This window comes from Schistocerca americana, chromosome 2 (genome assembly GCF_021461395.2).
Source record: "Schistocerca americana isolate TAMUIC-IGC-003095 chromosome 2, iqSchAmer2.1, whole genome shotgun sequence".
Classification (NCBI taxonomy): Eukaryota; Metazoa; Arthropoda; class Insecta; order Orthoptera; family Acrididae; genus Schistocerca; species Schistocerca americana.
The window spans coordinates 702,176,069-702,201,676 of NC_060120.1; the positions used below are offsets into that span (position 1 = coordinate 702,176,069).

At 41.8% G+C, this 25,608-nt stretch overlaps 1 protein-coding gene across 1 annotated transcript in view; it reads left to right on the plus strand.

Annotated features, from left to right (window-relative positions):
• Positions 1–25,608, plus strand: part of LOC124594356 (outer dynein arm-docking complex subunit 4-like) — a 109,271-nt gene that overhangs the window by 50,967 nt on the left and 32,696 nt on the right. The window contains exons 3-4 of the mRNA XM_047132724.1: positions 14,594–14,704; positions 20,030–20,204. Of these exons, the coding sequence (XP_046988680.1) occupies positions 14,594–14,704; positions 20,030–20,204 (286 nt within the window). The remainder of the gene's footprint in view (positions 1–14,593; positions 14,705–20,029; positions 20,205–25,608) is intronic.

A 25,608-nucleotide genomic window follows, 5' to 3' on the forward strand; every position in this document is an offset into this window, starting at 1 on the left:
GTAAGGTGACGCATTTGTTAACAGAATTGACCCCTAAACACTTATAAATTTGCAGGCAGTTTAGCGAAATAATTAATTTATACTAGTAAAAAAAGTACTGTATAAAACCGTCGTGTTTGTGTTTATCTTTGGGCACGTTGATCTCCGATAGCACAAGATTGATTTCTATGGGGTCTTCACTGGTAGCTTCAGCGTAGCTTGGGGCAACTATAGGCTTTATTTCATCAATATCTGGTCACAGAAAAGGACATTCTACTAAGTCTTACTAAACTTTTCCTATCTGAATGTCTGTGTCTTCGAACACGTTACTCTCCAAAACTACTTGAGGAATTTTCAGGGTGCTTTTGCAGGTAACTTGAGTATAACTTTGGGCACCGTAAACGTTTTTTCATCAAAATCGGATCACGGAAGAAAAGATTTCCATACGTATTATAAAAATGAATGTAATATATGTATATATGTTCCGCATCTCCTCTGAAACCACTGGGCCGATTTCAACCAAACTTGGTACACATGTGACTGGAAATAACTGCTATGGGGCGAGAACCACCTACCCGTCAGAGGGGTAGGGGTGATAAAAAAAGTATAAGCCATCATGCACGAATATCCAGAAGCTATTCTTCCAAAATTTGAGAACGAGAGCACTTAGTGAGTTTCTAGAAACTTTACACGTAATTTCGAACTTTCACGAAACTTTTTCTAGCTTACAGCGCTCACATAATGATGACAGGAAAGAAATTTATAACTTACGATATTTTCGTTGTTTATGCAGTACAACTTTGACGTAAAGCATGACGTCATGACGTATAAATTTATTGCTCCTTTGTGTCTGACTTCACAACACATTTAGCAGCGAGTATCCACATATGTCGCTTAAAGTATCCACAAAATTATAATATTGTACGATACAGAGAGAGGAGGGGGGGGGGGAGGAGGAGACGGATAGGGAAAGGTAAGAAAGGTGGACAAGGAGTGAGAGAAAGGGGTGAGAGAGATGGACATGGAAAGGGAAGAGGAAATGGACCGAGAGAGGGGTGGAAGAAATGGACAAAGAGAGGAGGAGTAGCACATGGACAGAGAGAGGGGCGGGAGAAGATGGACAGAGAGTGCGGTATGAATGAAGCGGACAGAGAGAGGGGGTGGAAGGTGATGGACAGAGAGGAGGTTAGAGAGGTCACAGGAGGTGGACAAAGAACAGGAAAGAAGAGATGGACTACCAGAACTGAAAGAAAAATTTACACGGCAACATCGGGCACTCAGCTAGTAGCTAAATAAACTGCGTTGATGAATCCAGTGGTATTAATAATGTTGCCGGAAGAGAATAATAATCGTTTCAGTCCAATAAATGCTCATACAAGTAATTAATGAAATTTCAAGTGACCTTAGATAGTTGCGAATTGAAACGGAAAGAAAGATAAATACAATGATGCAGTACTTCAGAGCAATGCAAAGGCAACACATGATTTCAAAGTTCGTTTAAAATGGCATTAATCACGAAATTCTACAGCAATCACTCGAAGTTCGAGAGCATAGTTTCCGGGTCGATCAACTGCGACATAACACAAAATTTCATTTTCCTAAATAATCATTGGGAAGCAAGTCCACTATAGGTAAGTCATCAACTTAACTGCAGCAAACTGGTTAAAGTTCTCAGCTGCCTCAAGACAGGTAATTAGAATGGAAGTTCGTATTGACACTCAATCCCAGTCGCCGAAACCACCGCAAGTCCAATGTAGCTGTTTCGCTGCTTAAACTATATCGACTGCTAGTAAGTACACACTCTGGCAAAACCTCAGACTACTATAGGCTACGGACAAACACCAAATCCCGTCTGCGCACTGACACTCGCCCGTAAATACTTTCTCTGACATCAAACGCTACTGATTACACGTTAAGTAAGGAACAATGTCCACTATTCAAAACGAAAATCCATATAAAAGTAATGTTGGAAAATCCGACAGTAATTATGATAATTTTCTGACCTCTCGTTATAAAAGCAATACAATATTAAGCAAATTGTTAGAAAAATTCCAAAGCATCTTTCCATTTGGTTTTACAGTATGAAAACGTTCTATTAAAATTACAAAATACACATGGACAGCGTCAATAAAGTGCGTTCTTCTCCACCTTAGATACATTTTCTTTCATGCAAATCTTTACTTCCTATTATTTGCAAATCCATTGATAATTCATATAACTTTTATTAGTGCCCCTATACTCAAAAAACTTATTTTAAGTACATCTAACTGGATTGTCAGGTAATTCATACTGTCGTCATGCTATGTGTTGCTTTCACTTGTTGAAGAATTTTGGCTGTGGCAGATTCACGATTCAAATGCTTCAAATGGCTCTGAGCACTGTGTGACTTAACATCTGAGGTCATCAGTCCCCTAGAACTTAGAACTACTTAAACCTAACTAACCTAAGGACATCACACACATCCATGCCCGAGGCAGGATTCGAACCTGCGACCGTAGCAGTCGCGCGGTTCCGGACTGAAGCGCCTACAACCGCTCGGTCACACAGGCCGGGGCAGATTCATGAATACATATATATGATGAAAGTGAAATGTGGCCTATTGTAGTGTTTGATGACAGCGTCAGCCTTCATTCGACAATTCGTATTATGTGATCACCGCAAAGGATTAACTGTTATTAATTTTTAGTGTAAAGCATAATATTTAATATTCATAATTAAAAACTGTCGTAACTTTCTTAATAACTAGTGTAGAATCATGCTCACAGCTGCATTGACCTCGTCTCTTTGCCATGATTTTTATGGTCTATTTGGTATCATTATGTCATATTTGTCAAGCGATTCCTACCCCCATGAACCATGGACCTTGCCGTTGGTGGGGAGGCTTGCGTGCCTCAGCGATACAGATGGCCGTACCGTAGGTGCAACCACAACGGAGGGGTATCTGTTGAGAGGGCAGACAATCGTGTGGCTCCTATTCAGTAGTTGCAGCAGCAACAGTCTGGATGATCGACTGATTTGGTCTTGCAACACTAACCAAAACGGCCTTGCTGTGCTTGTACTGCGAACTACTGAAAGCAAAGGAAAACTACAGCCGTAATTTTTCCCGAGGGAATGCAGCTTTACTGTATGGTTAAATGATGATGGCGTCCTCTTGGATAAAATATTCCAGAGGTAAAATAGTCCCCCATTCGGATCTCCGGGCGGGGACTACTCAAGAGGACGTCGTTATCAGGAGAAAGAAAACTGGCGTTCTAAGGATCGGAGCGTGGAATGTCAGATCCCTTAATCGGGCAGGTAGGTCAGAAAATTTAAAAAGGGAAATGGATAGGTTGAAGTTAGATATAGTGGGAATTAGTGAAATTCGGTGGGAGGAGGAACAAGAGTTTTGGTCAGGTGAATACAGGGTTATAAATACAACATCAAATAGGGGTAATGCAGGAGTAGGTTTAATAATGAATGAAAAAATAGGAGTACGGCTAAGCTACTACAAACAGCATAGTGAACGCATTATTGTGGCCAAGATAGACACGAAGCCCATGCCTACTACAGTAGTACAAGTTTATATGCCAACTAGCTCTGCAGATGATGAAGAAATTCATGAAATGTATGATGAGATAAAAGAAATTATTCAGGTAGTGAAGGGAGATGAAAATTTAATAGTCATGGGTGACTGGAATTCGAGAGTAGGAAAAGGGAGCGAAGGAAACATAATGGGTGAATACGGATTGGGGAAAGAGGAAGCCGTCTGGTACAATTTTGCACAGAGCATAACTTAATCATAGCTAACACTTGGTTCAAGAATCATAAGAGAAGGTTGTCTACATGGAAGAATCCTGGAGATACTAGAAGGTATCAGATAGATTATATAATGGTAAGATAGAGATTTAGGAACCAGGTTTTAAATTGTAAGACATTTCCAGGGGCAGATGTGGACTCTGACCACAATCTATTGGTTATGAACTGTAGATTAAAACTGAAGAAACTGCAAAAAGTTGGGAATTTAAGGAGATTGGACCTGGATAAACTGACTAATCCAGAGGTTGTATAGAGTTTCACGGAGAGCACAAGGGAACAATTGACTGGATTGGGGGAAAGAAATACAGTAGAAGAAGAATGGGTAGCTCTGGGGGATGAAGTAGTGAAGGCAGCAGAGGATCAAGTAGGTAAAAAGACGAGGGCTAGTAGAACTCCTTGGGTAACAGAAGAAATATTGAATTTAATTGATGAAAGGAGAAAATATAAAAACGCGGTAAATGAAGCAGGCAAAAGGGAATACAAACGTCTCAAAAATGAGATCGACAGGAAGTGCAAAATGGCTAAGCAGGGATGGCTAGAGGACAAATGTAAGGATGTAGAGGCTTATCTCACTAGGGGTAAGACTGCCTACAGGAAAATTAAAGAGACCTTTGGAGAAAAGAGAGCCACTTGTATGAATATCAAGAGCTCAGATGGAAACCCAGTTCTAAGCAAAGAAGGGAAAGCAGAAAGGTGGAAGGAGTATATAGAGTGTCTATACAAGGGCGATGTACTTGAGGAAAATATTATGGAAATTGAAGAGGATGTAGATGAAGATGAAATGGGAGATACGATACTGCGTGAAGAATTTGACAGAGCGCTGAAGGACCTGAGTCGAAACAAGGCCACAGGAGTAGACAACATTCCATTAGAATTACTGATGGCCTTGGGTAGCTGGTGCTGACAAAACTCTACCATCTGGTGAGCAAGATGTACGAGATAGGCGAAATACCCTCAGACTTTAAGAAGAATATAATAATTCCAATCCCAAAGGAAGCAGGTGTTGACAGATGTGAAAATTACCGAACTATCAGTTTAATAAGCCACAGCTGCAAAATACTAACGCTAATTCTTTACAAAAGGATGGAAAAACTGGTAGAAGCTGACCTCGGGGAAGATCAGTTTGGATTCCACAGAAATGTTGGAACACGTGAGGCAACACTGACCCTACGACGTATCTTAGAAAATAGATTAAGGAAAGGCAGACCTACATTTCTAGCATTTGTGGACTTAGAGAAAGCTTTTGACAATGTTGACTGGAATACTATCTTTCAAATTCTGTAGGTGGCAGGGGTAAAATGCTGGGAGCGAAAGGCTATGTACAATTTGTACAGAATCCAGATGGCAGTTATAAGAGTCGAGGGGCATGAAAGGGAAGCAGCGGTTGGGAAGGGAGTGAGACAGGGTTGTAGCCTGTCCCCGATGTTATTCAATCTGTATATTGAGCAAGCAGTAAAGGAAACAAAAGAAAAATTCGGAGTAGGCATTAATATTCGTGGAGAAGAAGTAAAAACTTTGAGGTTCGCCGATGACATTGTAATTCTGTCAGAGACAGCAAAGAACTTGGAAGAGCAGTTACGGAATGGACAGTGTCTTGAAAGGAGGATATAAGATGAACATCAACAAAAGCAAAACGAGGATAATGGAATGTAGTCGAATTAAGTCGGGTGATGCTGAGGGAATTAGATTAGGAAATGAGACACTTTAAGTAGTAAAGGAGTTTTGCTATTTGGGGAGCAAAATAGCTCATGATGGTCGAAGTAGAGAGGATATAAAATGTAGACTGGCAAAGACAAGGAAAGCGTTTCTGAAGAAGAGAAATTTGTTAACATCGGGTAAAGAATTAAGTGTCAGGAAGTCGTTTCTGGAAGTATTTGTATGGGGTGTAGCCATGTATGGAAGTGAAACATGGACGGTAAATAGTTTGGACAAGAAGAGAATAGAAGCTTTCGAAATGTGGTGCTACAGAAGAATGCTGAAGATTAGATAGGTAGATCACATAACTAATGAGGAGGTATTGAATAGAATTGGGGAGAAGAGGAGTTTGTGGCACAACTTGACAAGAAGAAGGGACCGGTTTGTAGGACATGTTCTGAGGCATCAAGGGATCACAAATTTAGCATTGGAGGGCAGCGTGGAGGGTAAAAATCGTAGAGGGAGACCAAGAGATGAATATACTAAGCAGATTCAGAAGGATGTGTGTTGCAGTAAGTACAGGGAGATGAAGATGCTTGCATAGGATAGAGTAGCATGGAGAGCTGCATCCAACCAGTCTCAGGACTGAAGACAACAACAACAACAACATCAAGCGGTTTCTCTGAAAGTGAAATGTCCAGCTTGTACTTCAGTCACAGCAGTTGCTACTGTGTATTCTCCAACTTGCACACCCACGCCTGCGTGGGCCTGCTGAGGAAAGGGCCACCGATCAATCCCCTTACTTGGGGCCAGCCTTATTCGACTGTCGCTCTGACCTTTAACGTCTCTCGCAGCTCACACTCCGTTACCCGACCAGTGGTAACGTCACAATGTGAGAAATGTACTCCGAGGGTAATTTTTTTTCAATGTCGCACTTTTAATTTCTGAACACACAGCGACTACGTAAAGAAGCCTAGAACATACAGTCTCTCACGAAATGTGAGATGTGTGTTGTCGTTCGATTTATTCATGGTAAGGGATTCCGCCTAACTTCAAGCAGGCCACATAACCCAACTGTCATGTGTGCCATCCAAGTGTGACAATGGTGAAGGGACTTTGAAGCGGGACGTACGGACATTCATGATACAGGTAGACAGGGAATAAAACTAGAGTCAACGCTGCCCTTAATCCACCACCTCGAGAATACAATAAATCATGCACAATTCCATACTTAGGAAAAGTCTCACTGAATGAAGGCAGAAAGCTTAAATGTAAACACATTTTATGTGCGCAACACTGTTGGACACTTTTTGCCCAATGGGAAAGACAACACTCCAGCTTTGTAAGAGAATAGCGTAACTGTGGCAAATTCTATATAAATCATTCGGGCAGGGCAATATATTCTCATTTCAAGGAGCACCACAAAGTTGGAAACTTAGACAAGGAGGCTCCACTTCTGCAGACCACCTTCTTAAAAAAGGCCATAGTTACAAGGTGAAGCATGAAGTGTTACATAACATCCAAAAAGGCAGTCTTGAAATTATGGAAATTAATAAACACGTGTTCATCAACCAAGCCCAGTACTGAATGATCAGACAGCGTTCTCTTACTCACCACTTCAAACTAAAATCCACTCATAATCCCATGCAGGCCATGTTGTGAATTACCCCTCTTACTCACATGGTCCATTTCCTCTATTTCCGTTACTATAATTTCTCTTGTTGTGTTAAATAATTTTTGCTTTGTATAACCACAGCTGCATCACTCACCTGCTTTATATCACTGTTTTATCCTATCTGTTTTCAGTTTATAATCTGTTACAGACAAGATTATTTTGTTCAGCCGTATCTTTGCTATATGCCACCAAAAGTTACTGTTCAGTTATGTTCTTCTATGTACGACTGTTGTAATATTTCTATAGTTCATTAGTTAATTTGTCACATTTTTTATCTTAGTTAAATAACCTTAGACGCATTTACCTCGCTTGTTTTATTCTTATTCTAACACTGACATTTTCATCTCTGGCAATAGAGATTCTCTATACATTCATTCACTAGTTTAAAATCTTCGATGCAACAAAATTTCACTGCACCACGTACTTACCTCTGTACCTGATGGTGACGTAAAGCCGAAAACCTGTTCCTGTAACAAATAATAAATATCATAGAATATTACACGGTCTTTTGTGTGTTTCATTAATAATGTACAAAATGTTTTACCAAAAACCGACGGAAGAGTCAATCAGTGCTATTTTTTATATAATTTTGGTCCACATTTGTAAAGCATATGAGCAGCGATTCTACATGGCACGAGTCCTACAATCCTTGTTTGGTTTCTGTTGATATTTGCAGCAGATTTCTAGGCTCAGGTCACGCAGTTTTCATAAATTAGCGTCCAGTGGTTTGCGAACGGAAGCTCGCTCCCCATAGGGTCCAAGATGTGTTCCATCGGGTTCATATCAGGTGAATTAGGTATCCAGAAACGTCTGCCATGCTCGTCAAACTACTGAAGAACGACTCTGGCCTTGTAACATGGATAGTTATCCTGTTGGAAGATACCTTCCGCCCCTCTCCCCCCCCCCCCCCCCCCCCCCCACAACACTGGGTGTTGTGTTATCATCATTTCATCCCCATCCAGCGGGCAGATCGCCCAATGCGGCGCCGAATGTAATAAGACCTGCACCAAGGCAGCCGGCCAATGATGCCAAACACTTATTTCCGTTTCGTCATCATGGCATCACGTGGAGGTCGTCTGCTGCGGAGACCCCTGATTACTGATGTTCGCTGAATTGTGTGCTCTGAAACACTTGAGTCTGCACCATTGTTGTACATTGACGACAGATCTGCCACAGATGGCCATCTATCCCGCTTTACAGGGCGGTCACGTCTCCAGCCTTACATTTTGTGCTGAGCTGCGGACGTTCGACACTTCGTCTATTAGTGGTTTCAATGTCCTCCAGCCACATTCTGTAGACGCTTATGAAAGTAGCACGCGAATAGCGGTCCAGCTTCGCCGAGTCCGACGTGATCGTACCCAGTCTCCGGGCGGTAGCAATCTGCCATTTCTTAAAGTCACTTACGTCAGTATGTTTTTCCATTGAGGACAAATATCAACGCTAGATTGATTGCTCATTCGTCTCTGCTCTGATTATACACTTTCCTTGCCGCGTCACGTCCCCGCAACACCGCCAAGCGACAGTAAATCCCGCAATGGGTTGTTATCTTTAGGTTTCGGCTCATCAATGTATATCTGTGCTCAGCAATGTGCTACATTATATGTAGTGTAAGGTATCCAGCGTACCAGAATTATTTTGTCCCCTACTTCTCCACTCGCGGATGTTGTGCGAGAACACTAATCCAGTTTAACGTTGTTGTCATTAGGCGGGATGTGTAATGGAATATGTATTATATTGTTTGAGTAACACTGGAGTTCGGACACTCAGGATTTTGGGAGATTGGCTCTTCCCAATAAAAAATTTCTCGTGGCGTGTGCTACGGCAGTTTGTCGCGCATGTTTTTTAGGCACTCGCACTGATGAAACGAACTGGTGGTCAATCACACTGCTGTTATTTGAGTCTTACCTCAACCCCACTTGTTCTTTGTAAGAGTCCTAGGCTGACGAACACCACTCAGAAACTGATCGACTCATTTTATGGGACTCACTTCAAGGGTTTATTACATTAACTTAGGATTTTGTAAATGAATCTTCGCCTACCGTAGGTCTTCCAAAAATTGGATCTGTATAATAAATTCACCTTACCCCTTCACTTACCACTTTATCGTAATTTTGCGAAAAAATCTATTATTATTGATTTTAGAGTAACTGGGATTCGTGATTGTAATAAACCAGATATTAAAATTTATTTTAATAAACATAGTATGCTGGTGGCTTGAAATATCACTTTCTCACACCTGTCAGTATAGACCCTTCTACGTACGTGTTATTATAGAAAGTGAAGTGGAAGAGTCTGTCAGAAATCTGCACTCATCCAAAAAAAGCACATGCTGGCTGGCATCTCACAACCCATCGTATCTGTGCCATCTGCTGACAAAATACCGCGTTAAGAGGAAATGTGCTGCCAATTGTGATGACCGGACGGGTGACCGACAGCAACAGAGTCAGTTAAAATGCATTAGCACTCTTACTGTTCGTACAGTGGCTGCTGAAATCAGCGCCGTTATCAGTTATAGAATCAAATCTCTTGTATCATATGCTTCTGTGTTCTTGGTGGACTTATATAATATAGGTGATATTAACTTAAGCATTGAGATTTAGAACCAATGATCTAAAATAAATATTTAGTTTTATATTGACATAAATGATTTACATTTTGTGGTAGCAGCTTAAGCTCGTAGCTGTTATACAATGTGACGATTTCCTGTCTCAATACAAGCGTTACGCAATAATAGCTTTGACACAACTCAACAGCCCGCATCTCGTGGTCGTGCGGTAGCGTTCTCGTTTCCCACGCCCGGGTTCCCGGGTTCGATTCCCGGCGGGGTCAGGGATTTTCTCTGCCTCGTGATGGCTGGGTGTTGTGTGATGTCCTTAGGTTAGTTAGGTTTAAGTAGTTCTAAGTTCTAGGGGACTGATGACCATAGATGTTAAGTCCCATTGTGCTCAGAGCCATTTGAACCATTTGAACCACAACTCAACTATAGGCTCGTAAGTACTCGTACTTGATTCTGTCTGTATACGAAGAATAGTAATTGTCCTAACATATTACCTTCTCTAACGGCGGATGCTTATTTAACTTTTAGTGATACGTCTCCATCAATAAAAACGTAGAGTTCTGCTTTCCAGGAAATATTCATTCCTGTTGCATTCGTTCCTGAAAGTTCTATGAGCATTGTCCAACGAATTCATATTCTCAACACGTGTTCAAGGTATTCACTCCTCTAGTGCTTCTACTGCCACATCCTCATTGCTGTACCGGCTGTCAATTTGTTTGTCATTTTGACTCTTCCACCTTTAGGATTCGATCACAGAATCAGTAATTCCTGCCAACCCACCTATAGCTCCGCAATAGCCCGAAATCCCAGAGGAACCTCCACCCTCACAGTTCTCAAGCTGTTCTGTTTTTGTTAACACCATAAATCTTTTGGAATGATGATTCGCGTTACAAGATAGGTAACGAAGGCAGATTGAGTCTTAGTCGAACAATGAGCACACGGCTTGATTCTAATTAACCGATAGAGGGGTTTTTGCAGATCACGGCAAGTGAGACTAAAAGTGATGATGCAACACAATTCATTTCTCCTTTCCATCTTAAGATATGGAAAAAATATCTTCCCAGCACAGAGGTGATCTTATACAGGTATGCGTTTCGCGATGAAGTAAATAAAATTTCATTGATATATCGCTTCAAAGCAGTCGTCTTGTACAGAGTGGGGCAGATAAAAGTGACCCGGAGAACAGAGTTTCAGGGTACAAGGAAACACTGCAGAGAAAAGGAAATACAATACTAGCCTGACTATATCAGATGATGAAAGTGACCCTCATTCATCTCTTGGCGCTTCTGAGCCATGGTCAGCAAGTTACTGAAGGCGGACCGAAGCCAGAATGCTGGAATTGCTACAATATCATCTAAAATGTTCTGCTGCAGTTCTTGAAGACTGTGAGGGTTGCTGCGAAACCCCTCAGACTTGAGGGCTCGCCGACCTGACTCACCTCTGCCATCAACTCTGTCAGGCGTGAAAATTGTGTAAATGTGCTCCAAGGTTCGGCTGGCTCCATCCTGTTTTGAACTAACTGTAGGTCTTTTCCTTCTCCGTTAATGCTGCCACAAATGGTCTCAAAATCTCCTGGCTGCTTTCATTTGCCCCACACTGTATATGCTCAAATGGATTTTCTGCAATACCATACCACACCATATTTTTGCATTTCTATAATTGTTTATTATCAACACATATTTATCGAAAGATGATGAAGATTATAAGGATTATTCAGGTTCATGTAGAAATGAGACGATGTTTTCAATCACGCCGGTATTTCTCTTAATGATTCAACAGTAGGTGGATGCCAATGATTCAGCATAAAGACAGCTATAGTTGTTTCATCTGTCAGAAAAGTCGCTAATTCTTGTTACTGATTACTTTGCAAAGAAAAAAGAATAACTGAAGAAAACTATGTCAATCTTCTGGGGAAACTGGTCGAAAAAACACATGACAGAAGACCCAGATTCCAGGAAAAACAAAACTTATTTCAGCAGGACAACGGAGCTCTCAATGAGGCGACTCTACCTTCAGGGAAAAGGAGGGGACTTCTTCTCGTTCAGCAGATTTGGCACCCTCTTGCTCCCAACCTCCCAACCATACAACATCTAATGAATTTAGTGTCTAAAAACATTCCGAGTCAAGTGAAATTCATGGCAGTGATATGTAAGTACCTTACAGTCCTTCGAGAATAACACCGTAGGTATCGGCCTCCGTAGCTGAGGTCACTAACCCATCATTGTGATGGATGAAGTTTTCGCCTCCCAGTATTTGGTGGGAAAGGAAAGGAGAGGTGGTGGTGTTAAGTTTCTGATAATCATTCTTGCCCAGTGTCCTGGATAAATTCCAAATCTTTCCTCAGTGCCTCGTGAAGAGATGAGACGTGACGTTGATAATGATCTGTGCATCGGAAGGGGACGTTGAGCTCGAGGTCTTCTTGGTGCCTTTCGAGAGGAGTGGGTTATGTGCCGAAACCAGGTTACAGCCTCTCACTTCTTTCATCATCATCATCGTGATCACCATCATCATACAACACCAAGATAACAATACACTACACACACACTCTTTACATTCCCTTATACTTCTCCAACTCGTATACATCAGGAAGACGACTCAAATCACCGTACGACCATCCACGTTTAGGTTTTCCGTGAATTTTCTAAATCGATTAAGGCAAGGCAAACGTCGGGATGATTGCTTTGGAAGGGCACGGCCGATTTCCTTCCTCATCCTTTCCTACTCTGAGCTTCTACTCCGTGTCTAATGACGTCATTCTCCACGGGACTTTATACACTGGTCTTCATTTCTTCCTTCTTAAGCTCCACACATATGACACAACTCTAACATATCTGGAAGAAATTGAGCCCAAGTGCACGGAGATAGAACAGTCTTTCCGCCTAGGTCTCTGAATGCAAAGCGTGGTTCTCCGGCCAAGAATGTCATACGAAATTTACATTTTCTGGAGGAATAAAATGTAAAATCTGGAAAGACGTTGGACAAGGTGAACTGACTTAATAGGGTGCGCAACTTCTTTCCCTGCCAAAAATTAAATATTTTTACCCCTGTAACAGAACTGATGCTCTTTCGGTAATGCCGTCGCTGACTGACTGTAACAGAAAAGGGTGATGTCGACGATATAATATGGCCAGGGACAAGGGAGGGGAACTTGCACTCTTCAAGTTCTGGTAACCTGCAGTTCACAAGGCTTCGTGCAAACATGACGTCATTTTGACGTCACACGCTAAATCGAAGACCAAAGGCCCCGTCTGTGGACTTTCGTGACCGTTAGGCTCAAAACACGCAAGGCGTTAAAGACAATAACACTCATCTGAAGTAGAGAGAACTGGAAGCTACATATTTTCTTTGCTCCAGGGTATGTTAACCTCGAAGTCACGTCGTTTATAAATGTGTAACGTTCTACATTCATGTGCAATAGGCTGCAGATGAGGTAAAGATTAATGTGTTGGCAAGAATTAACTCCGAATCTGACTGAAAAAGTTGTATGCCAATACCGTATGTATCCAACAGTGTTCCTTAAGGTGTATATAAAAAATGAACTTATTTTTAGAAACTCTGAAACCAGTTTCGAGTGTGGTCTGTAATTACTAAGAAGGGGTAGCCATTCTAGCAAACAAATTAAACAAGTAGCTTATTTATCTAATTTCCAATGAAAAAATGCTTTTTCAAAACGCCAACACATTGAGGATCTCTCGAAACCGCGTAGGTACTGGTAAATTTGGCTGTAATAAAATGACGAAAATCGTAATTTTGATGTAAGAGATGCTTTTTAATTGATTTTTTGGGAAAGAAGCGTCCTAAAATATCTAGCCTGTAAATTGTCTTTTGTGATTTGTAGGTGGCTGAGACTAAATTACTTTTTAATTCCATTACAAGTGTATCACTCTTTTCTATGCTTATGAGTGAAAGTTTGCTTTATCAGATAACCAACGTGTTTTGAATATTTATTCGAATTTAAGTGTTTCACGCTAAATTATTGTCAATAACAACTCTCACCCGAGAGAGAGAGAGAGAGAAAGAGAGAGAGAGAGAGAGAGAGAGAGATGAGCTAGCTAGTTTTAAACCTGATAAGTAAACGTACATTACCACTAGAGCACGAAGAATAAGCGAAATTACAGCCTTTGTGCAGCAACTTGGAGCTGATGAAGGCATTAACTGCCGATTCATCATCATGTGATGTTTAACTGTAAAAAATAAACAAAGAATGACTTGTTTTTATAAAGCTACAATGTGACATGGCTTTGAAATGGTCTACTTTCAAAACACCCAAGTTACGATACGAAATTATTGAATCAAGTATGCTGTCACCAGTGGAGAGCAACGGCCTTGCGCAGTGGATACACCGGTTCCCGTGAGATCACCGAAGTTAAGCGCTGTCGGGCGTGGTCGGCACTTGGATGGTTGACAATCCGGGCTGCCATGCGCTGTTGCCATTTTTTGGGGTGCACTCAGCCTCGCGATGCCAATTCAGGAGCTACTCGACCGAATAGTAGCGGCTTCGGTCAAGAATACCATCTTACGACTGACCCCACGACCCTCCTATCAGCATCCTCCACCGAGGATGACACGGCGGTCAGATGGTCCCGGTAGGCCACTCGTGGCTTGACGACGGAGTGCTTTTTGTCACCAGTGGAGGTATAAAACGTTCTTATTCCAAGGTGACATCCTAGCACCCCGCATCAGTCGCTAACTACAGTCGATAGCAGTTTCTGCAGTCTTCAGTAATTGCGTGAGACGCCAAAATCTTGTGAACTGTAGTTTTCCCTTAAAGTTCATGTAGGAGATATCTTGCATTGAGACGTCAGTGGTATCGCATACTTCAGTACCTCATTTTAGTGCAACATATTGTCATTCTCTAACCACGCGTTCCCTGTTACATTTGTAGCCGCCAGTGATACTGAAAAGGCCGACGAACGAGAAGGCAGCGCCTGTCAGCTGTCCCTGGGTTGCAGGCGCTGGAGCTGCGGCCGGAGGACAAGGGCGCCCTGGTGGCGCGCAGCAAGTGCTACCTGCTGCTGGGGCAGCCGCAGCTGGCGCTGCAGGACGCCGAGGCGGCGCTACGAGTCCAGCCCGTCGACCCGGAGAACACGCCACGGCCGCCCACCTACGCTGAGGGTTCGTATGCTCGGGTCGTCTCTAAGCAGTCTCACCACTAGCTACTGGCGGAAACGGTTGCAGCTGCGACTGGCACAAGGCAGGTGAAGTCGAATGCAAAGAACAGTAGGTACGAGGACGTGAAGGTCAGTGCACAGTCATCCATATCCTAAAGCACTTGGCGCAACTGAAGCTTCATTTCTGCGTTTTTTTTAAACACTCACCGGTAGCTGACTGTGTGGCGTACAAGTACGTGCGCACCACTTCAATGTTTTTGCGAATCGGTTTAAATTTTGGAAGAAGGCAGATGAACACATGTAATCAGTGTTCGTCCTGTTGTTTTGTGAAATCCGTATCCGTTGCCACGATATAACTAATATGGTCCGAAAGTCAATAAAGGAACCTCAACCAGATCAGTCTTCGCCCTTCTCAACAAAAATGTACAACGGTTGCCAAGCTACGGCGATCTAATGTGAGAATTGTGGAAGCGTAGAAGTTTGGAACCAGAATGAAAAATGCTCCCTTCACAGTTGTTGACAGCGTGTCGCCTGGCGGCCAGAAACAAGCCTTTCATATTCCGCGTGGCCAGCTATACCAGCGGCCGACAATCAGCCCACGCGGACGCAGGAGACGGGGATGTGCGACGTATATGTAAATAGAAAATAAACAATACTTTTCCTTCGGATTGAGCCACACATTGTTTAATGTCTTAGTAATTCTATTTTACGCTAAATAATCGACAGGTGTTATAAATACCGAATTTTTATAATTGTTATATACTTTACATATATGTATAGCGTTGAAAAGATAACTGTACTTCAGTTTCTTTGAAAAAATCAAAATGGTCCAAACGAAAAAATTTTACTCCTTTGTCAATTTAAGAAAAATAGGCTCAAAACATTTTTACGAATACACTTTGTAATAAGCATTAGCCTCACCTATGGGTTTGAAAAAATAATGATTTTTACATCTTGCAATTTATATGCTAAAATTTCTGATACTGGGCTCAAAATTCAGAAGATTCTCCAGGCCTAATAAACAATTTACTGCATAATATCACGTGGTGAATAACACACACGTAACATCAAATGGTTCAAATGGCTCTGAGCACTTAACTGCTGAGGCCATCAGTCCCCTAGAACTACTTAAACCTAACTAACCTAAGGACATCACACACATCCATGCCCGAGGCAGGATTCGAACCTGCGCTTGTAGCGCCTAGAACCGCTCGGCCACTCCGTCCGGCCACGTAACATCTTAAAAAGTTTTGCGGGGGGATGAAATTTCTCGCGGCGGACTTTTTCCTGTGTGTGTGTGTGGGGGGGGGGGGGGGGGGGACGCTAAAAGAATTTCTTGATTTTCTGGATGGGGTGGGGTTTGATTTTTTACCCAAGGTGACCAATTTTGCCCCAAACCCACCGCCTGTTACACGTATGGCGACTGGTGTCAGAACAAATACACACAAATGTATGTACTTCTAGAAACTGGGATACATCTACAATAGGAAGTGACGCAGAACGAGTGCATCTGTGATAGAAGGTATCCTACAGTGGCTATGGCTGCATCCGAAACTTTAGTGATACTTTGTGTCGTATTGCACGACATGAAAAATGCCATTTTGGATGACATGATAGCATTATGTCACTCTATTCGACATGACATCGTGTGTCACGTTACTTTATTTGATAACGTGCATTGCATTACATTACCTGAGTACCAATTCTAACAAGTAAAAAAGCGAGAATAAGTCAAGACGTTTCGAATTAAATGTCTTTGAAGATGCCAGGTAAGTCGGAAAGCTAGTGCTCTTCTTTTATATCCTTTACTCTGCCCAGGACATATTCCTCTTTTTGTGGTACGATGGAAGCATTTTTCATTCTGGTGAAACTTATAAACGCATCATTTCTTACTTTCATTAGCTTTCTTCATCTACTATATTGCAGTGCGTGTGTTCTTCCCTGATGTATTAACAGTTGTCGTATCATCCTGTCTCCTTGTCAGCGTTTTCCACATATTCCTTTCCTCTCTGATTCCTTACTTTATCAGTCTACCTAATTTTCAACATTCGGCTGTAGTAACACATCTCAAATGCTTCGATTCTTTTCTGTTCCGATTTTCCCACAGTCCATGTTTCACTACCATACAATGCTGTGCTCCAAGCGTACATTCTCAGAAATTTCTTCCTAAATTAAGGCTTATGTTTCATACTAGGAGACTTCTCTTGGTCAGGAATGCTCATCTTGCCAGTGCTAGACATATTTTGATGTCCTCCTTGCTCATTCCGTCATTAATTATTTTGCTGCCTAGGTAGTGGAATTCCATAACTTCATCTATCTCGTGATATACCAGTTACGATGTTTAGTTTCCCACTGTTCTCATTTCTGCTACTTCTCATTACTTTCGTTTTTCTTCGATTTATTCTCAATCCATGTTCTGTACTCATTAGACTGTTCATTCCATTCAGCATACCATGTAATTCGTCTTCACTTTCACTCAGGATAACACTGTCTTCAGCGTCAGAGTGTTGTAGCGAGATGGAATATTACAATCCCCAAATCCTCCTAAATAAACGAAAACCATACCTATTCAAAAAATCAGATACAAATTCACTTCACACGTTCCTATGAGACAACCTCCACTCCTTCCAAATTAACAATGTAAGTGTAGACCAAATGTGGCTTGAATTCAAAGTAGTAGTATCGGCAGCAATTGAGAGATTTATACCAAATAAATTAACAGACGACGGAGCTGATCCTTCTTGGTACACAAAACGGGTCAGAATACTGTCACAGAAACAACGAAAAAAAACACGCCAAATTTAAACGGATGCAAAATCTCCCAGATTGGCGATCTCTTACAGGAGCTCGAAATTTAGCGTCGACTTCAATGCGAGATACTTATAACAGTTTCCACAACGAAACTTTGTGTCGAAGCCTGGCAGAAAATCCAAAGAGATACTGGTCATATGTGAATTATGCTAGCGGAAATACACAATCAATGCCTTCTCTTCGCAATAGCAGTGGAAATAAAACAGACGACAGTGCTGGCAAAGCAGAGTTACTAAACGCAGCTTTCCGAAGCTACTTCACTGAAGTCGAAGTGGAAATGGAAATGAGCGTATGGCATCAATGGCTGGGAGTTCCCAGTCGGGAAGTTCGGCCGCCAAGTGCAAGTCTTATTGAGTGCGACGCCACATTGGGCGACTTACACGCCGACAATTGGGATGAAATGATGATGATGACAGCACAACACACAGTCCCTGAGCGGAGAGAATCTTCCGCCCCAGCCGGAAATCGAACCTTGGTCCCCTTGCGCGGCATTCCAACGCGCTGACCGTTCAGATATTGGAGCGGACTGAAGACGAAGCAAATATACCAGAATTCGAATCAAGAACAGCTGCCAACATGAGTAATGTAGAAGTAGATATCCTCGGAGTAGCGAAGGAACTTAAATCACTTAACAAAAGCAAGTCTTCCGGTCCAGACTGTATACCAGTCAGGTATACAGTATAACAACTAACTCTTTACTCACACGAGGTGTTGAGTGCTATTCACAAGGGATTTCAAACTGATTCCGTGTTTCTAGTTTTCCAGAAGGTTTTTGGCACTTGTAGTGAAATAGCGTGCTTATAGGAATATCGTGTCAGCTAAGTGACTGGATTCGTGATTTCCTGTCGGAGAGGTCACAATTCGTAGTAACTGACGGAAAGTCATCGGGCAGAACAGAAGTGATTTCTGGCGTTCCCCAAAGTAGCGCTATAGGCCCCTGCTGCTCCTGAACGATAGAGGAGACAATCTGAGCAGTCGTCTTAGGTTGTCTGCAGATGATGCTGTCTTTTATCGACTAGTAAAGTCATCATAAGATCGCAACAGATTGCAAAACAGTTTTAGAAAATATATCTGTATGGTGCAAAAATTGACAATTGACTCTAAATAACGAAAAGTTTGAGGTCATACACGTGAGTGCTAAAAGGAAATCAGTCAAATCTAGAGGCCGTAAGTTCAACTAAATACCTAGAAATTACGATTACGAACAACGTAATCTGATAGGAACACACAAAAAATGTTGCGGAGAGGGCTAACCAAAGACTGCCTTTTATTGGTAGGTCAGTTAGAAAATGTAACGAATCTACTAAAGAGACTGCCTACACTACGCTTGTCCGTCCTCTTTTAGAATACTGATGCGAGGTGTGGGATCCTTACCAGATAGGACTGAATGGGTACATTGAAAAAGTTCAAAGAATGGCAGCACGTTTTGTATTATCGCGAAATATGGGAGAGAGTGTCGCAGAAATGATACAGGACTTAGGCTGGACATCATTAAAAGAAAGGCGTTTTTCATTGCGACGGAATCTTCTCACGAAACTATGATGACCAATTTTCTCCTCCGAATGCAAAACTATTTTGTTGACACTGACCTACACAGGAAGAACCTGTCAACATAATAAAATAAGGGAAATGAGAGCTCCCACGGAGAGATACAGGTGTTCGTTTTTTCTGAGCGCTGTACGAGATTGGAATAATAGAGAACTATTGTGAAGAAGTTTCGATGAACCCTCTTCCAGGCACCTAATCTGCAGAGTAGCCATGTAGATGAAGATGAATCGTATCATTGATATCCTTTCACCTTTAATTTTAATTCCGCTCCTGTAGCTTTCTTTTATTTCCATCATTGCTTCTTCGATGTAGTTACATACTAATAAATTAATTGCTGTATGATATGTGTCGATATGTAAAATTTTCTTCATATATCCATTGAGTTTGATGCACACACATCTGAATGGGCTATTTACAACCCTCAATTTTGAAAATAACCAATTAAAATAATTTTATTTTGTCCAGATTTACTTTACTTATCTTTCGCCTCAAGGTTTCCGCTTATTGTATTTTAAACTTATTACAAAATGAACTGTATCGCTGGAGGCATTTGATCGAGCCTCTGAGAATAGTGTTTGGTCTTCCTCCAACAAAAGTTCATATGCCGTAAGCAGTTTTCTTGAGTGGTTTTATTATTAATCATTTCATCACAACCCTGTAATTTTTCTGAGTATGTGCTCCAATTTTCATTGCAACGTATATGGCATACACTGCGTAAATTTCATCGTTCTCTTTCTGTTGGGTTGGGGATAGACTACTTCTCGATGTACGCTGCAGAATGATTTTGACGCTACTTTCCTATTGTGACAATAACCGAGTCCCGCCTGTGAGGGTTGACCAAAGTATGTGATGTATCTCTCAGAGTACATCTCCCATCCCATCTTTGCCATGTGGTGTGGTGTGCCCGTAGTGAAGAAGAGCGAGATCGTGCGGTGCTCGGCCATCTTCCAGAAGGCGGAGGCGCTGTACCAGTTGGGCGACTTCGAGCACAGCCTGATGTACCACCACCGCGGGCTGCGTCTGCGGCCGGAGCTCGACGGCTTCCGTCTGGGCGTCCAGAAGGCGCAGCAGGCCATCCAGAACACCATCGGCGGTGAGTCTGGGTCCCCCGCACAGCTCGTCTGGCGTGTATCAAAACCACTTACACTGAGGCATGGTGTTTATCTTAATTCTTATTTTAATGTGACTGCATGGTGACCAGTTGCGTATGTGTTTACCTGACAGTAAACAACAATGAGTTTAACTAGAAGCAGTACTATATAATTCATTGGTACCGTACAGGCTACATCGTACAACATAGTCATAGGTCTTCCTTGGCTCAGATGGACGCTCCCATAAAACGTTCTGTCCATAGCTCTCGAAACTAGCTATGCTGTTGATCACGAATTTTACACCGTAAAGTAAGTGGTCAATGATTATTCTGGCTGAGTTGTCACGCCATTCTAAACTGAATTTCATTGAAAAATAATAAAATAATTTTTCCGCTAAATTAACTACTCTTTGTATTGTAGGTTATTTACTACAATTTTTCCGAGAGATTATACTGACAGTGATGCTTTAGTTGAGAATATCAACTGCTTAAAGAATCATCAGTAGGGTTATTGGTAGCATATTCTTGTTCCACGCTATTGTATAGTTGAAACTTAACTCTGTTACCGCTGGACTAAACCAGAATATGTTTCTTTAGGGCAGTATTCAATAAAAATGAGATAACTATGTTTACTGATTGATAGTGAAAAAGTTGTTCGTGCTAAATTTACCAGTGGTGTAGCTCCACTGTTAAGCACGAAACATTTTTTTAATAAAAAGAGAGATCGCTTCCTGAAAACCAGTTAATAATTCTGAAATAGCTGTTTACAGTTTCCTTTTTTATTGTTTGTCTACTGCAGTTAATTTCAGAATTCGTATCATCTGCAAGGGCTGGGTTCAAATATATCGACTCGAGAGTGGGGTTCGCAAGAATGTTTGTCTTGCAGCAAGACGGTGAAGCAACAGGGAATGGAATGCCGAATATCCGACAAAATTCAGGAATATTTTAGGATGTTGTGGAATATTTCAGAATTTTCCAGGACCTTTGAGAAATTTCTCGTATGATCTAAAATGTTTTCAGAAAACAAAGCTAATCGAAATAAAGAACAAGAGAAGCGCTTTTGTTTCACCTACGTAGAAATAAAAGAAATATAACTTTTGTTACGAGTTTGCAAAATATCACTTTGCGGAATTGTATTTTTATAACAATTTTCATTTGCACTCCCTTGCTTTCAGTGAAACAAACTCATTTTGTGGACAAGATAAGTAACGTGCACTTCTGCCGTGAATGCATACTACATAAGCGCACTTGTACAATACCCGAAGCACCTGCAGGCATTGGGAAAGTGTAAATATAAATGTCCTTGCTGATGGGGTTTATTATTATAGAATGGGCACAAGCAATTTGTTAGCCGAAAAGGTCTACTTATTCGGTGTAATTTTTTTTATTATCTTAAACTTGTTGAATTGTGTTCTCGATTTGCTGCAGTCACCGAATCTGTCTCAAATATCCTCAAAGCTATCCCATGTTTGGGTAACCCTGTCTTACCCCATACAAAAATCTTTAAGATATCCAAATTTAAGCTATGTCTGTGTTCTTATGAGAAGCTGTGTCAATGTTATTCATCAGCTCTTCCACATGAAACTTGAAAATACCTATATAGTCACCTGGCATAACGATTAATCTATACGAATATTAAAGCTGTAAGGTCGTCGTGTCTGTCTGTCTTTGAACACATTAATCTCCAGAACCAATAGTCGGATTCGCATGAGGTTTTCACTGGTAACTTCAACGTGGCTTGGGGCAACGTGTAGGCTTTATTTCAGCATAATCGGATGAAGGAAAAAAGATACTCATAATATTATAAAAAATATGTTCGTATGTCCGCTTGTGGTTCCTCCGAAACCGCTACACTGACATTAACATAACGCTTACCGTCCGAAAAGAATCACTGTGGAAGTAAGAACCACCTACCTATCAAAGGGGTGAGGATGGCGTCGAAAAAGAAGTGTATGCCACGACGCGCGAATAACGATATTTTATTCATTCACTATTTGAGAACGATAGCACTTAGTGACTTGGAACAAAATTTACACATGATTTCAACCCTTTACGAAAATTTTCTCGCTTATGACGAAAACAGAAAAGTTTATCAGTAACTACATTTTCTCTGTTCATGCAGTAAAACTATCTGATCAGGCATGAAGTCATGATGTTTAAATTTATTACTTCTTTGCTACTAACTTTATTCGCAACACATTTAGTAGACAGTTTCAACATATGGCGCTGAATGTACCGACAAAATTATGTGTTTGTACGACTCAAAGAGAAGGGAAGGAGAATGTGGACTGAGAAAGACAAGAGGATTGACAGGGAGAGGAGAGGGGGGGAGGGGATGAACATAGAGAGGAAAGAGGATGTAGACAGAGAGAGGGTGAGGAAGAGATGGACAAAGAGAGAGAAGAAGAAGCAGCAGTTGGACAGAGAGAGGGGGAGGGAGGAGATGGGCACAGAGTTGGGGTTGGAGGAGATGGACTGATAGATTTAAAATAAATACATATTTGGGGAACACTGAGTACTCAGCTAGTTCATAACATTACTAATAATTATATATACCTTCCACTATCTTGTTTTTTTTCGTTCACTGTCGCTTTTCACTCGTCTCTTCAGTCAGCAGATAGCGTCAAAAGTCTAAGCCATCGGTCAAGCAGCATATTTGCTTCAGTATGAGATACTACATTACTGTATCGAAGTACTAGTGTGGACTCGTTTGTTCAATATGACATGCCAACATAAACCATGATGGCGATATACACACATCAAAAATAGTTTTGCATCATCCCGGTTCCCAGAATTCCTGAAGATAGAAGTTTACTGTGGATATTGTATCACAGACACAGTCCCTCTGACTGTTCAGAGATGTCACTAAACCCGCCCAAAGATGTAAACAACCATGCATCAGCAGCGCCTATTAGACGGGGGGGATCCGACAGCCGATCAGTTCCAGTCATACCACCAAGAAGGAGGTACACGGTTCGTGTTGTCTGTGGTTCAACTATGCCTAGACGATCAATACCGCGGTTCGACCGCGTCCGCGTTGTTACTTTGTGCCAGGAAGGACTATGAACAAGGGAAGTGCCCAGGCTTCTCGGAGTGATCCAAAGCTATGTTGTTCTGAGATGGAGGAGATACAGAGAGACAGGACATGCCTCGCTCAGGCTGCCCACGGGCTACTACTGCAGTAGGTTCTACATCTACATCTACATCTATACTCCGCGAGCCACCTTACGGTGTGTGGCGGAGGGTACTTATTGTACCACTATCTGATCCCCCCTTCCCTGTTCCATTCACGAATTGTGCGTGGGAAGAACGACTGCTTGTAAGTCTCCGTATTTGCTCTAATTTCTCGGATCTTTTCGTTGTGATCATTACGCGAGATATATGTGGGCGGTAGTAATATGATGCCCATCTCTTCCCGGAATGCGCTCTCTCGTAATTTCGATAATAAACCTCTCCGTATTGCGTAACGCCTTTCTTGAAGTGTCCGCCACTGGAGCTTGTTCAGCATCTCCGTAACGCTCTCGCGCTGACTAAATGTCCCCGTGACGAATCGCGCTGCTTTTCGCTGGATCATGTCTATCTCTTCTATTAATCCAACCTGGTAAGGGTCCCATACTGATGAGCAATACTCAAGAATCGGACGAACAAGCGTTTTGTAAGCTACTTCTTTCGTCGATGAGTCACATTTTCTTAGAATTCTTCCTATGAATCTCAACCTGGCGCCTGCTTTTCCCACTATTTGTTTTATGTGATCATTCCACTTCAGATCGCTCCGGATAGTAACTCCTAAGTATTTTACGGTCGTTACCGCTTCCAATGATTTACCACCTATGGCATAATCGTACTGGAATGGATTTCTGCCCCTATGTATGCGCATTATATTACATTTATCTACGTTTAGGGAAAGCTGCCAGCTGTCGCACCATGCATTAATCCTCTGCAGGTCCTCCTGGAGTACGTACGAGTCTTCTGATGTTGCTACTTTCTTGTAGACAACCGTGTCATCTGCAAATAGCCTCACGGAGCTACCGATGTTGTCAACTAAGTCATTTATGTATATTGTAAACAATAAAGGTCCTATCACGCTTCCCTGCGGTACTCCCGAAATTACCTCTACATCTGCTGATTTTGAACCGTTAAGAATGACATGTTGTGTTCTTTCTTCTAGGAAATCCTGAATCCAATCACAAACCTGGTCCGATATTCCGTAAGCTCGTATTTTTTTCACTAAACGTAAGTGCGGAACCGTATCAAATGCCTTCCTGAAGTCCAGGAATACGGCATCAATCTGCTCGCCAGTGTCTACGGCACTGTGAATTTCTTGGGCAAATAGGGCGAGCTGAGTTTCACATGATCTCTGTTTGCGGAATCCATGTTGGTTATGATGAAGGAGATTTGTATTATCTAAGAACGTCATAATACGAGAACACAAAACATGTTCCATTATTCTACAACAGATTGACGTAAGCGAAATAGGCCTATAATTATTCGCATCTGATTTATGACCCTTCTTGAAAATGGGAACGACCTGCGCTTTCTTCCAGTCGCTAGGTACTTTACGTTCTTCCAGCGATCTACGATAAATTGCTGATAGAAAGGGGGCAAGTTCTTTAGCATAATCACTGTAGAATCTTAAGGGTATCTCGTCTGGTCCGGATGCTTTTCCGCTACTAAGTGATAGCAGTTGTTTTTCAATTCCGATATCGTTTATTTCAATATTTTCCATTTTGGCGTCCGTGCGACGGCTGAAGTCAGGGACCGTGTTACGATTTTCCGCAGTGAAACAGTTTCAGAACACTGAATTCAGTATTTCTGCCTTTCTTCGGTCGTCCTCTGTTTCGGTGCCATCGTGGTCAACGAGTGACTGAATAGGGGATTTAGATCCGCTTACCGATTTTACATATGACCAAAACTTTTTAGGGTTCTTGTTTAGATTGTTTGCCAATGTTTTATGTTCGAATTCGTTGAATGCTTCTCTCATTGCTCTCTTTACGCTCTTTTTCGCTTCGTTCAGCTTTTCCTTATCAGCTATGATTCGACTACTCTTAAACCTATGATGAAGCTTTCTTTGTTTCTGTAGTACCTTTCGTACATGATTGTTATACCACGGTGGATCTTTCCCCTCGCTTTGGACCTTAGTCGGTACGAACTTATCTAAGGCGTACTGGACGATGTTTCTGAATTTTTTCCATTTTTGTTCCACATCCTCTTCCTCAGAAATGAACGTTTGATGGTGGTCACTCAGATATTCTGCGATTTGTGCCCTATCACTCTTGTTAAGCAAATATATTTTCCTTCCTTTCTTGGCATTTCTTATTACACTTGTAGTCATTGATGCAACCACTGACTTATGATCACTGATACCCTCTTCTACATTCACGGAGTCGAAAAGTTCCGGTCTATTTGT